The 13,952-nt window shown below is 45.7% G+C and overlaps 2 protein-coding genes and 1 pseudogene across 2 annotated transcripts; 1 reads left to right on the forward strand and 2 right to left on the reverse strand.

Annotated features, from left to right (window-relative positions):
• Positions 1-4,211: 4,211 nt before the first annotated feature.
• On the reverse strand, positions 4,212-4,982 carry LOC127356769 (salivary glue protein Sgs-3-like). Its single transcript, XM_051388792.1, has one exon. It carries the CDS (start codon positions 4,980-4,982, stop codon positions 4,212-4,214), a length of 771 nt encoding a protein of 256 aa, XP_051244752.1.
• An 889-nt stretch (positions 4,983-5,871) lies between these two features.
• Positions 5,872-5,971, forward strand: LOC127357215 (uncharacterized; annotated as a pseudogene).
• Positions 5,972-8,226: 2,255 nt separating this feature from the next.
• On the reverse strand, positions 8,227-10,597 carry LOC127356410 (uncharacterized). Its single transcript, XM_051388113.1, has 5 exons — positions 10,318-10,597; positions 9,539-10,221; positions 9,236-9,445; positions 8,684-9,045; positions 8,227-8,500 (listed from the first exon to the last, which is right to left on the reverse strand). The coding sequence occupies exons 1-2, from the start codon at positions 10,471-10,473 to the stop codon at positions 9,691-9,693; spliced, it is 687 nt and encodes a 228-aa protein (XP_051244073.1). The 5' UTR covers positions 10,474-10,597; the 3' UTR covers positions 8,227-8,500; positions 8,684-9,045; positions 9,236-9,445; positions 9,539-9,690.
• Positions 10,598-13,952: the final 3,355 nt, after the last annotated feature.

The raw sequence follows: 13,952 nt of genomic DNA on the forward strand, positions 1-13,952 counted from the left end.
ATATAGTAAACAATATAGATGTAATATATAAAGATGAGGAGGGTAGGATATTGATTATAGATATCTCCTTAAATAATAATAGAAAATACAGAGTTATCAATATATATGCTCTGAGCAATGAAAACCAGAGGGGGAGGTTTTTTGCAAGTTTGGGAAAATGGATGTGTAATGATGTAATCAGTGTGGGAGATTTCAACGTTGTACTAACTAAAACAGATGTGTCTGTAAACAACGTATATAAAAATGATTGTAGCAGGACAAAACTGATAGATATAATAAGTGACTATAATGTCATTGACATATGGAGGGTTTTTAACCCAGGTGTGGGGGGTTTTCGAGGAGACAGGTAGTAAATGGCACTCTAAAACAATCAAGAGTCGACTACTGTCTTATCTCCTCTAGAATAGTTAGAGATTTAACGAGTGTGTCACATGTTTTTAATAACTGGAGTGACCATGCGTCGCTCCACATTAGATTAGGGGAGGCAAATGGTGTCAGAGGGGGAGGTTTGTGGTGTCTCAACGCCAGCCTTTTAGAAGATGAGGTCTTTAATGAAAAAATTAGAAAATTATTATTAAACATAACAGAAGAATTAGACGTAAATGATAATTATATACAGGGCTGGAATAATATAAAGGGAAGAATCAAGAAAGCCTGTATAAATTATAGTAAACAAAAAAGATGGTCGGAGCAAGTAGAGGAGCGCTCTTTGAAAAACCTCCTGTCCATTGAAGTACAGATGATGGAGGATGACCCAGACAGGAAGAGTGAAAATTATGAGCTATATAAAGCTAAACTAAAGGAAATAGAAATTAAAAGGTGCAAAGGGGCTGCCGTAAGGTCCAGGGTTAAAAACATAATGGGGGGCGAAAAATGTACGCCATTCTTTTTGGGGCTGGAAAAAAAGGAACAAAATAAAACAACTATTGAGTTTCTTACAAATAAAAACGGGGAGAAAATAACAGAACATGGAGAAATCCTGGATACAGTGCAGGAGTTCTACAAAAACTTATTTCAAAAACAGGTGTGTGATAGGGCACAGTCGGCGCTGTTGCTAGAAGGTATTGACAAACAAATCTCTCAGGAAGATAGACGCATATGTGAGGAACTAATTAGCAGGGATGAGGTGGAATGGGCTATAGAGGGTCTCAACAAAAATAAGAGTCCGGGAAGTGATGGTATTTCGGCTGAATTTTTAATTCACTTTAAGCATCTGGTGGCACCTTTACTACACAAACTATATAAGAGAATGCAGGTCAATCATGATACTCCGGACTCTTTTTCACAAGGCATTATCACACTCATTTACAAGAACAAGGGGGAAAAGGACAAAGTAAAGAATTACAGACCAATAAGCTTATTAAATACCGACTACAAAATACTCTCAAAAATAATTGCAAATAGGATCAAGGAGGTGGTGGGGTCAATCATTAGCAGTTCACAGGCATACAGTATACCAGGCAGGGACATTGCGGACACAATAGGGACTGTCAGAGACATGGTGGAGATAATGAACTCACAAGGTGGCATCTTAGTGGGCATAGACATGGAGAAGGCATTTGACAGGGTGGATCACAGGTTTTTGTGGGACACATTGAGTAAGTTTGGTTTTGGGGATAGTATCATCGGGTGGATTAAGTTATTGTATAAAAAGGGCACGAGTAGGGTGAAATGTTACGGGTCACTTACAGGGGAGTTTCCACTGGAGAGGTCGGTGAGGCAGGGGTGTCCGTTGTCGTCATTATTATATAGTATTGTCGTGGAGCCTCTGGCCATCCAAATTAAAAAAGACACTGGGGTTAAAGGTGTCCACACACCTGCAGGACAAGAAGTAAAAATAATGCAGTACGCGGACGACCTGAATATTGTGGCGGCCGATAGCAACAGCGTCGACTGTGCCTTAGAGTGCCTTAAAAAATATAAAGAGGCGACAGGGGCAAAGGTCAACAAAAATAAATCAGAAATCATGTTCTGCGGGAAGCAGAGCATGGTTAAAAACAGGTGGGGATTTAGGGAGGTAACGGGAGAGAAACAAGTTCTGGGAGTGTACATTGGGAAGGATTGGGACAGAGCGAGGGATAGGACGTGGAAGGAGGTTATACAGAAGGTAAAAAATAAACTTAATCTGTGGAGAACGAGGGGACTGAATTTGAGAGGAAAGGTAGTTGTATCTAATGCTCCAAAATTAACCATGTTTTGGGAAACTGTGAGCTGCCAATTTGGGCACTAAATTCGCTGAACAGCGCCATCTCCTCCTTTCTTTGGAGGAGTAAGGGAAACTCGATTGCTCAAAGAGTGTTAATTGCTAAGAAAAGGGAGGGGGGCTTAGGTTTGATTGACATAAGTGCCAAAAGAGACGCACTGAGGCTAAAATCAGTTAGCAGATTTTTGGATTCGACCCGGCAGTCCCCCTGGAAGGACTCGCTGGCGGGCCACCTGTCTGAGTACGGTGAGAGGAGTGTGTACAATCTCTGTGTCTCCTCTCCCAGAAAAGACTATAGTGGTCTGCCGGGATTCTACCAGGAGGTACTAGAGGCATGGGGCAAAATTCTGCCCCACCTCAGGCCAGAGTGCAGCAAAAAAGAACATGTGATGCAGCTACCTTTCCTCTCAAACCCGGCTTTTTTATAGGGGGGAAGGTGCTTGGTGAGCAAGTGTCTGACGGCTGCCGGTCTCACTAAGGTGGGGCAGGTGGTCGGAAGCACCGGGAATTTTGACCTTTTAAAAGTATGTACAGAAATGAAAAACAAAAACATATTATATAGGAGAAATCAGGTGGCCGAGCTGGGCCACAGGTTCCAGCAGAGCTTGTCGCAAGAGTGGCAAGGCCTACTCAGGGGCAACAGTGGTGAGGTGCAGGACGATGCCTTGGGGTTCCTTCTGTGCCTCAAAAACCCATCCGTCAATATAACATCCGTTAAAACCCAAGACTGGTACATCTTGGTAGCAAAAATCTTACAAACACCAGCATCCGTAAAACATTGGGAGAAACTGTTTCCCACCCGGTCAATTCACACTATCTGGCAAAACATAGACATCCCATTTATAACGTCCAATTCATTTCATTTAGATTTCAAAATCAGGCACAGGAGGATCTTCACGGGTATCGTCCTGCACCAAATCACAAAACATTTGTACAGCAGGACTTACTCGGTGTGTGGCGAAGTGGAGGAGGACCTGGAACATCTCTTCCTCCACTGCAGCGCCCACACCGGGCTGTGGGAGGGGGTCCGAGATCTTTTGGGGCTACACTGCAAATTTACAATGCTCACAGAAGAGCAATGGCAGTGGGCCCGGCTGTTTGGACTGAACAAAAAAAATAACACTAACAAAAACTTCATTAACATGGTCCTCGCCTTTGCGAGGCAAGCAGCGTGGAAAACAAGGAACTGTGCACTGTATGACCAAAAGGTCATCAACAGTCAAATACTGTTTACCAACAGCCTCAAAGCGCACCTGAGGCTATTGCATGGCGACAAAAAAGAATGGACTAAGAGTGCTCTGAACTTAAGACATTCCATGTTCAAGGAGCATGAGGAGGGCGAGGAGTGCTCGTTGGAAAAGTGTGAAAATATTACAAATAATTGTCTCATCTTTATGCATTTGTTCATTGCTGTTTAGTGTGTCTTATTTTATTTGTTCATTTCATTAAATTATTTGATTTGAGTTGGATCTTTTGATTTGGTTTATTTAACTTGCTTTTTTCATTTGTTTATTTCATTTATTTATTTATTTATTTATTTATTTATTGTTTATTTCATTAGATCTGGGTCTCTGATCTAGTTCATTTGTTTATTTTATTTATTTATTTATTTTGTTGGTGGCACTTTGTGATGGGTGCGCGCTGTTGGGCATTGGTTGGGCATGGGTGGATGCTGGGTTCGTCATTTGTGGCGCGTGGGTGCACATTGGTGTGTGGTTTGTGGACGCTCTCGGGGGTTTCTGGCGGTGCGGCCGGGGGGGGCGCGTTCGAGTCGGTGGTCGTCGGCGGCTCTGGTGGTGGGTGTGTGTCTTTGTTTGGTGGTGCGAATTGTAGTTGGAGGCTAGCGTTGGCTTGTCACTTGACACTGGCGGCTGGGGTTGCCGGCCCGCCCGCGGTGGCTGGGCCAACCTAGTCTAGTCTCGTTTAGCCGGGCGAGGTGGGTGTGTAGCAGCGGCGGGTCGGCTTGGCCGCCGCGGGTGGGTCGGTGACGTTGGTAGCGTCGGTAAAGTTAGTCGGGGAGCGAGGGCAAACACCTGCAGCTGCTGGCGGGCGGGCTGACGTTGGCTTTCGGCTGTGAGGTGTGCTGCCGGGCGGAGGCGCGTGCTCGTCGCTGGTGCCGCTGGCGGCCGCCGGCTCCGGTGTGCTTCTCCGTGCTCCCCTTGGCTTCACTGTCGAAGGCTTCTGGGGGTTGACGTGGATGTGGCATGGCGTCCTGCCTCCCGCTCTCGGCGCGTTGGTGGCGTGCTGGGAGGGGGATTGCTGGCTCGGCGTGCGTGTCCCGGGGCGGATGGCATCGTGGCGGTGGCGTGTCTTCATGGACCGCCCTTGTTCGTCTTCGTGCGGTGTGTTGGGGGGTTGCGGTGAATGTCGGTGCGGTGTTTTCTGTGTCCCTTTGTGTTGTGTCTCTTCTTCGTCTGTTGGGATGACTAGCCATTTTGTGGGTCTCGGGGCATTGTCGGCCTTTGTATCTCATTTGTGGATGCTTGGTGGGCCATGGGTGGTGCTCACTTTGGATGGGCTCGCGCGGGGTGCTTGATTGACGGGTGGTGGGTGCTTTGTGGCTGTGGGTTCCTGCATTGGTGGCTGTTTGTGGGCCGTCATTGGGGGGTGAATTTGTTGTGGGTTTTGTAGGGCATCTGCTGACGCAGTCACTGGTCGTTGGTGCGTTCTGGATGGTGGATATGCGGGTGCGTGCGGAGATGTGCAGTGCGGTGGGGAGTGGGACGTTTGAGGCTGTGGTTGTGGGCCTCATGGTGGTGGCTATTTGCAGCGGAGACATGCTTTGTGGATGATGGGTTCAGTATTTGCTGATCCATGGCTGGTGTGCTTATCGGTGATGGATGTATTTTTGGCTGTGTTAGTGGACTACGTGCTGGTGTGTATTCGTGCGTTGTGGGTGATGGGTTCGGTATTTGTTCGTGCTTGACCGGTGCTTGATGGTGTGTACTCATTATAAAGTGTTACCCTTTTTGTTTATTTAATTTGATCTGGGTCTGTTGATCTGGTTCCTTTGGTTTGTCGGAACACCTTATTCTTGTCTGTTGTGGTGATACTTTGCTTAATTTGAAATTTGTAAATAAGAAAAATGAGATAACATGTTAAACTGTATTTTTGATAATAAAAGATAAAAAATAAAAAAAGTACGCGCCCAATCTCGTCCGATCTCGGAAACTAAGCAGGGTCGGGCCTGGTTAGTACTTGGATGGGAGACCGCCTGGGAATACCAGGTGCTGTAAGCCTTTTCATTTCTCTTAGCAAACAGCAGAGGCTGCTGCTTCTTCACTGTACACAGAACGTTGTTCAGATATATTTCCACTGTTGTGTAATATTTAAGCTTTCCGTCTAGATGGAATTAATTTGATTCTACTATTGTTATTATCATTGTTGTTGTTGTTGTTGTTATCACTTGTCCACTGCAGGATAATATCTAAACTTCATTCATGAGGACATGTTGAATTTTTGTCCTGCACACCCTGTTAATGAATTGATTTTGTGGGACCTGATTTTGGGAGAGTTCAAGTCAGTAAATGCATGAATTAATACAGAACTAAGTTGGTCATCAAATCGTAAGTACATTAATAAACATCTTGAATGGACTCTAATCCCACAGAGAAACAGAATATGGTGTAACAACGTCTTTACAAGGTCCATTTGCAGGTGAAACTCTCGCTTACGACTATACCACCCTGAATCTCGGAAGCTAAGCAGGGTCGGGCCTGGTTAGTACTTGGATGGGAGACCGCTTGGGAATACCAGGTGCTGTAAGCCTTTTCATTTCTCTTAACAAACAGCAGAGGCTGCTGCTTCTAAACAGAACGTTGTCATATGATACAGTAGCAGCACTATTTGTAAGTGCACTGTCTACGTTGTCAACCTATCCAAAGTTACCATGATGTGTTTCCACACGCCACTCCTATCGGTTGCTGGATTCATTGGAAGAATCATTCAAATCAGAGGCTTATGGGGCTATTTCCCAGATCCTCACTGTACACTTAGCCCAGTTAGCTACGCTTAGCCCGGTCAAGAGACCAAACGAGCATTTCTTCTTCCTAAATAAAGAAAATTCTTCTGTACACCCAGATTCAGTTGAAATTCTACCCCTGCACAATCGAGACGGTTCTTCGAGATCCAAAAAAGGAGCCCTCAAGGCGTCAGGATGGCCGAGCGGTCTAAGGTGCTGCGTTCAAGCTGGGGAACACTCATCCGTCTGAGAAGGGGAAGAAGGGGAGAGAACGGGGAAGAAGAAAAGGAAGGGGAAGAAAAGAGGAAAAAGGGAGAAAGAAAGGGATAAATACATCATTTGTGTCCATATCTTCTTGATTAAGGTATTTTTGGAACCTTTTGATAATTTAAACACTTCGGACGGGATTCGAACCACCTACACTGGGAATGCTGTGTTCAATGTACCCAAGGGTACGTAGAACTGTCATTAACGTCACAGTTACATTCATTGTAATTTCTGCATGCATTCTCTGCTATTTTAAATATTCTAGGCTTACTAAGATTTCAATTTAGGCTTTTATTTATATGTAAAACTAAGAATAAATACTAAATAATTTAATATGTGAAATGTGTCATATAGGCAACATTATTAATGTAAATAATGAATAATTATTTGTTATCATTTTGTTTCCTACCTCTCCCACCTACCTGAAGGACTAGAATGCCCTCTGCAGAAGCTGATGTTGTGACTTGGATCTTTCTCTACATCTCCTCTATATCAGAAACCACCTCCCATATAATTTTATAGAATATTACTTGTCCTTTTCTGTTTGTGGTTTATAATGTATTGTCTTTTCAAGTATCAGATGTATTAATGAGGTGAAATTAACCTAACAAATAAATAAAATACCATCTTGCTGTTACCAAATGTCACATCACCACCATTATGACATTATTATCACACTTATTGTTGTTTTTAATGGACAAAAAGGAAGCAAAGAAAAAGTTTAGCTAAAAATGTAATTAAAACAGATTATAAAACACTTTAGAATCAAAAATACTGTTTATTTACAGTGAACACAGAACGCAGAATAACAATAAAACAGCACACGTAATAATAATTAAAAAAAAGAACAGAATAATAATAATAATAAAACAGAACAGAATAATAATAATAATAATAATAATAATAAAACAGAACAGAATAATAATAATAATAAAACAACAGAATAATAATAAAACACCTTTTAAACTATTTACAATAAACCTATTTACAGTGGCATTACTTTATCCTCATTTCCGCCAACCAGTCCTCTTTGGAAAGTGTTTCCGAATTAGGACAATAAACCCTGCCATGGGAATGGCTGTGCCCAGTCGCAGCAGTGTGGAACTGGCCACACTTTTTGCAAGTGTTGGCTTGCACCGTTCGCCTGTAAGGCCTTTTAGGAATGGCACCAGCTCCCTGTGTGTCTGCTGGTGCACCTATTTGTGGATTAGTGCCCTGACATGTTGCCACTACAGGTACAAAAAAAACAGCCTGTCCTGCATGCGCGATTGGGGTGCTGGGGTGGACCAAGGGTGCTAGTAGGGTGCTGGGGTGGACAAAGGGTGATGGTGCTGAGGGAGTGGCAAACAGCTGTCTCTTTGCTGCGCCTTTGGGGAGTAAGGGACACAGTGTCTGCCGCTGTTGTGCCTGACCAGCTGTGCTCTCCAGCAGCCGGTACTGGTGTTCCTGGCGTGCTGGAACGGGCTCAGTGGGGAGCACTCTTGCCTCCTGAAGAGGCTCTTCAGCCACGGCAAGGGCTGGAGGTAATGCCGTGCCTTGCACCAGTACAGAAAGCTCCTGCCTCTTTTGCCTATTATTGTGCCATTGTATCAGTGTGTTCTGACTGACTTCTACCAGCTGGAGTCCAGTTCTCTCCATCACCTGGGAGTTGCCAACCACCAACTGCCGGATCTTCCAATAGTCCCTGAGAATTAAGGACCACCGGAAATCTGTCCCCTTACCCTTCCTCACTGGGCTTGGGTACAGATAGCACAAATGTTCTCCACTATCCGACAGCAATCTGGCCACTGGGCAGGTGCAGTACTTGCACTTAGCAGGCAGCGAGTGGTGCTCTCCACACCAGGAGTTTTTGAGGGCTTCTTTGGTGTTCTAAAGCGACCACTGTCTTGGTGTCATGCAGCATAAACCACCCGCTTCTTGTCTCCTTCGTTCAGGCTCTCCCACAGGTGTACAATTGTGTCCACCTGCTGGTTGCTGAGGCAGAGTGAGGTCTGACCACATAGCTCCACCAAGTACTCAGCAAGCCGGTCTACATGCTGGTGTCCAGGCACATTCTGGTCATCGACAGCCTATGAAAATGAACAGAAAATAGAAAATTGCAATGTAAAACCTTCACTGACACTTTAATGACACTTATGCTGATGTAGTGGATTTAACGAAATATGTGATATGCATACATACTCTAAAAATAGTACTGAGAACTTTATTTTCTATACATATACATATTTTAAAATGATCATACGGCTATTTACCATAGTTTCATCTTCAGCCTCAGTCAATGAACTTGAAGGCGGAGAGGAGGTGCCAGGGGCCAGAGTGGTTCTGCCAGGGGCCAGGGTGGCAGTGGCTGGGGCCAGGGAGCAGAATCCAGGAGCCAGGGTGGTTCTGCCAGGGGCCAGGGTGGCAGTGACAGGAGCCAGGGTTGGTGTATCAGGAGCTTCTATGTCCAGCAGTGTGGGGTCGTCTATGAGGTCAGAGAAGCCCTCATCTTCCCCCACGTCATCCTCCACATCATGCTCTTCAATGAGCTGAGCTGTCACCTCTGAATCAGGGTGCATATTCTGCAGTGCCTGACCAGTCTGCCGGAACAGATACTGCACCCCTATGAGCTCACCTAAAACAACAGATGATAAGTTAATCAGGCAAGGCACTGATGCATCAACAGTTTTTGTTTGGCATAGTAATACTGATGTACTGCAATCACAGGTGTATTATTGTAAAGTATTTCACAATTGCTCCGAACACGGCTCTGCCAAACATAATGAAAACAGATTTAAATGACCAATTTTTCCACAAATTCTTACCAGTGTAACGTAATGGTGGGCAGAACTCTGGTGCCACTTTCCTGCCGAACAGCCTCTCATAGTTACTGTTAATGCAGGTAAGCAAGTCCCCTGAGTAACTGCGCAGAGCAGATGGTCCTGTACACAGGACAGCACCACCACTGTCCTGGTTCCACCTGTGTAGCCCTTCCAGCAGTTAAACTTGGAAGTTTAGGCTATTGGCAGTAGTCCCTAGAAGTACAATGACATATACATAAAATATTAAATAGGAAAATATTCTTGGACATCACAACACATGAATCAGCATGTCTGACAGGCACAAACCTGGTATGAATCTGTTGAGGTGTAAATGGAAAGACTCCAAGGACGTAGAGCCTCTGGCACACCGGAACATAAGTAGCCGCACACCTCCCTTGGTCAGCTCCCCTGTTCTTGTGTACAGAGCTACACCTGGCGGGTCTTGGATGCACTTCAGCTCAATGCAGCTCAATAGTGGTGTCCTCCCCACGGGTCCTCCGCCGGCAATGGAGAGCCAATTCCTCCCTCGACAAATGGCGGTCAACATCAAGGCCCTGGGACTGAAGCTGCTGGGATTTTGCTTCACGCAACAGAGCTAAGTCAGCTGCATCCCACTCAAAAATGCAAGCTGACAGGCGAGACATAAAGAGTGGGTACAGCTGATGTGCATCTGTTGTGCATCCCAGGGCCAGCCGGCGCATGAAGTGCCAGATATCCAGCCTTACGATGAGGTCTGGCCACCCGCTGAATCTGGCCTTCAGCTTGGTCTCCTCAGCCGCAGCAGCACAACAGCCACAGTCCACGTAAAGGGCAACAGGGGGATCCATGCCGGCCCGCTGGTACCTCCTCACCAGGTCAGCTGCCATCGGGTCCAGTCCAGCTCCCTCCTGAGCGGTCAGCACACTCATGAGTATCTGCCCATACTCATTGCCCACGGAGGTGAGCCAGAGTGCTGTCCCCTTGGCTGTCCCGGCAAGCTTCTTAGTGATCTGAAGCACACAAAATGTATAGAGAGAAATACGGAAATACTGACTGGAAGTAGTTAATGCGTGTAGCCTATTTTAAAGTAAATAATATCTTCAAACCTTCTTGGTTGAATCCATCTTTAAGATGGTGCCAAGCATGGATGTCAGCTTGGCCTTGATGTCATCCAGCCTTGTCAATATGTCCTGGCTGTACACAGACAGGAGCCACTTGCAGCTTGGCACCACAGAAGGCTCAGGTGGCTCAGGGAAGTTCATGGGCAACAGTCCGGGGCGCTGGAGGAAGGCCACGCACTCGGTTGTGTACCGAGCCACACGGTTCAGCCAGTCTTCCTTGTGGTTTTCCTTCAGCTGTAGGGCTGTTGCCCAGGCCTCTCTCTTGCAGCAGCCGGATCACCCGAATATCACAGCCAAACCTTTTTCAAAGACAAATATATCAGTAAGAACGTATGAAATTATTAATCTGATTCTATTTGGCAAGGTAAGACAGAAAAGAGATGCCACTCACTTTTGAGTCAGGATGGCTCTAAATTCTGACCTGTGAGCCAAGTCCAGCTGCATGAGGACAGTCTGGCTCCATGGGAGGCTCTACATTTGGTGCAGGTCAGAGTCTCAGTCACCATGTTGTAGGTCCTGTCCACGTCCAAGACCCGTCGTGACCTCTTGTGCAGCCCTGCCCCAGTCAGCTGATTCTGCCCACAAGCGGGTTTGGGACAGACCACCCTCACCTTCCACAGCTTGTATGGCATCCAAACACGCAGTGGGTGGGCAAAAAAGCAGTCCGGAGCAGGGGCCTGGTGGTACAGCTGGCTTGGCTGAGGTGGATAATACCAGAGCTTCAGGTTGTCCTGGAGCTCCAGCTTCTCCTTGGACCCCAACCTGAACAGCCCCTTGGAAATCCACCTGTGGTCTTCAGGTGGCAATCCCTCTGACCACAAACGGGGCAGCAGAGGTGCTGATGCAGGCCCAAGGTGTTGTGGTGCTGTCCTGGACTCTGTATTCTTTGAAATAACAAAACAATGTATAGCCACTTTACACTGCTGAAAGACACTGCTGAATGAAGCTCTACATATGAAAATGTAGACACTGTGACGGTCCCCTGTGTGGCTCTAATGTTTCCTCTTCCTTTTAAGGCAGCAGGTACTTGTGGGTTGGACCAATCGGCATAGCCGGAAGCACCTGGTCCCGGTGTTTCCCAGCTATAAAAGCCCCGCCTCTCTGGCTGACGGTGGCTCTCTTTCTATCTTATTATCATTGCTGGTATTCCGAGTAGTTGTGTTTTAACATCCAACATTTACTTTTCATTATACATCACACTCATGCATACACACACTTTCACTACTGATATTACTGACAAACACACCTCATCTTCTATTTAGTTATTTTTCGGGTTGCATTTAGGTTGTTATGTTTAAATAAATTACTTATAATTTGTCCTTTCAACTGCGTCTCCTCGTTTTTGTCACGGCTTCAGAGCCAGGTCGTGACAACACACACACTGCTACATCAGGCACTGTAGCTTGAGCCTCTGTCTGGGGGTCTGGAGTCTGTAAAGGTATGCCAAAGAATACTCACATTTGTTGGAAAAAACACTATGGATGCTATACATATTATGAAACTGCTTGTAGAACTAAAAATGCTTGAGCTGTATTTAAAAAGGTAACTCACTGAGATGGCTGAGCTGGCTGGAGAACTGGCACTCTCCTGGGTGTCCGGGACTGGTAACTGTAAAGTATTGTCTGAGTAACTTGTATTAAGAACCCCCCTTTAAACAGTTTCAATTTGATCTCTTCTTACCTGGGTCACCCTTCTGGCTACACTTAAATTCGGTCTTGCTGCAGAGACGTGGGTGCCACCGAATTTTGACTTGGTAAACTGAAAAATAATATAGACAAAGGCCGTATCATGAGAGAAACATATTGTCAAACTATCATTCAATGAATGAAATGTAAAATATTAATGGTCTTTTATGAGTGTCAATAACTATTATGAGTTTGAATAATTACCATTGACAAATGCAATGATGGCGTCTGAACACTGCGGCCTTGGACTGGAGCATGACTCCCTGCAGCAGCAGCCTCTGGTCCAACCGCAGCAGTAACCTGCGGACTCCTTGCAGCAGCAGCCTGTGGTCCAACCACAGCAGCAACCTGCAGACTCCCTGCAGCAGCAGCAACCTGCAGACTCCCTGCAGCAGCAGCAACCTGCAGACTCCCTGCAGCAGCAGCAACCTGCAGACTCCCTGCAGCAGCAGCCTGTGGTCCAACCGCAGCAGCAACCTGCAGACTCCCTGCAGCAGCAACCTGCGGACTCCCTGCAGCAGCAGCCTGTTGTCCTGCAGGCCCTTGTCCAACATTTGCTCTGGCTGGCTGTTAACAAAATTGATACACCACTAGTTTTAGTTTGTGTACTGATTTGAGTGCAGCACACACACGTACATGCACACACACATTTTTAATTGACCAGTGTTACCTTCTGAGTGTGGAATCCACACACATGTGACTTGGCCAGGGAACAGGGACTTCTGTCCAGGTCTCGTCATTGGACATTTTTCAATCTACAAGTAACAGTTGTACGTTTCATTGAGTTGAGCATGGAGTAATTATATTATATAGTATATATATATATATATATCAGGGGTTAAGCTGCAACGTAACTCCAGCCAATACTTTTCCATGAACTGGTGCAAAGGGATTGAGAGAGGGATACATTTAAATTACAGTAGCCAATTTAAAAAATTACAAATTATGATAAAATAGGAGACAATGATCGTTTATCAAAAACAACAGCAACGTTACCGTTATTCATAGCCTACTGGATGTTGACAAATGTTTGCTAAGAACAGAGATATTCTAGTCAGAGTTTTTCCCCCCACGTATGCCGTTAGAGCTAAATAAATCGATTTGACAACATCACACAATAGCTAAAATTATTTGTTTATTGTAAATTGTATGTGCAAATGCCTCATTAGCCTAGCAAAGCCTATCAGCTGACTGCAGTCAGATAAGGTAACGTTAAGTTATAACGTTACCTATGAAAACATAATAACAACACCACAGGACAAGTGAAGTTATTTTCTAACATGAAGTTATATCATCAAACGCTGTCGCAAATATATGCATACTCACCATATGACAACTTCAACCACGAATGCTTTACTTAGCTTGTTCCACACTCTAACGCGAATGTGAACGCCTCCCTCAGGTAAACGCAGCAAGTGCTTCATAATTCTCGCCCATGATTGGTCAAATGTTAAGAGTCTGGGAAGAATGCAACACGGAGATTGGCCAAGAATGTTACAGAATGTTGCCGCTTCCCAAACGCGGTTGGTGCCATTGTTCAACATATCCCCGGATGATCCGACGGCAGCTCGCGTTCAGGTCGCAGTCTCCCCTGGAGGCGTGGGTTCGAATCCATGAACAAAGTTACCATGATGTGTTTCCACATGCTACTCCTGTTGGTTTCTGGATTCATTGTTTGGTGAGCTGATCCTTTCAACAAATATCCCAGCTCTTAGAACCGACTCGTGGCCCACCCTCGGGGCTGGACCTGAGTTCCAGGCCTGCTCCACTCCCCGCAACACGGAGTCATGGGTCCGGGTCAGAAGTGTGCGGCGTGCTAAATGTTCCAGCCGACGAATCGCAGCTGACACTCTCTTGCTGAGCAACAAATTCCAAACTCTGGACAGTGGGGATCAACTGCGGCTTCCAGGGAAGCGCAAGCTGAGTGAGCGCCCA

Source organism: Dicentrarchus labrax, unplaced genomic scaffold (assembly GCF_905237075.1).
Source record: "Dicentrarchus labrax unplaced genomic scaffold, dlabrax2021, whole genome shotgun sequence".
Lineage (NCBI taxonomy): Eukaryota > Metazoa > Chordata > Actinopteri > Moronidae > Dicentrarchus > Dicentrarchus labrax.

What these genes read in the sequence shown, in the direction of transcription:
- LOC127356769 (XM_051388792.1), bottom strand. Translation starts at nt 4,982, where the DNA reads ATGTCTCCGCTGCAAATAGCCACCACCATGAGGCCCACAACCACAGCC.
- LOC127356410 (XM_051388113.1), bottom strand. Translation starts at nt 10,473, where the DNA reads ATGAACTTCCCTGAGCCACCTGAGCCTTCTGTGGTGCCAAGCTGCAAG. An exon ending in AGATGGATTCAACCAAGAAG is followed by an intron (nt 10,222 to 10,317) that starts GTTTGAAGATAT and finishes TGTGTGCTTCAG; the next exon opens with ATCACTAAGAAGCTTGCCGG.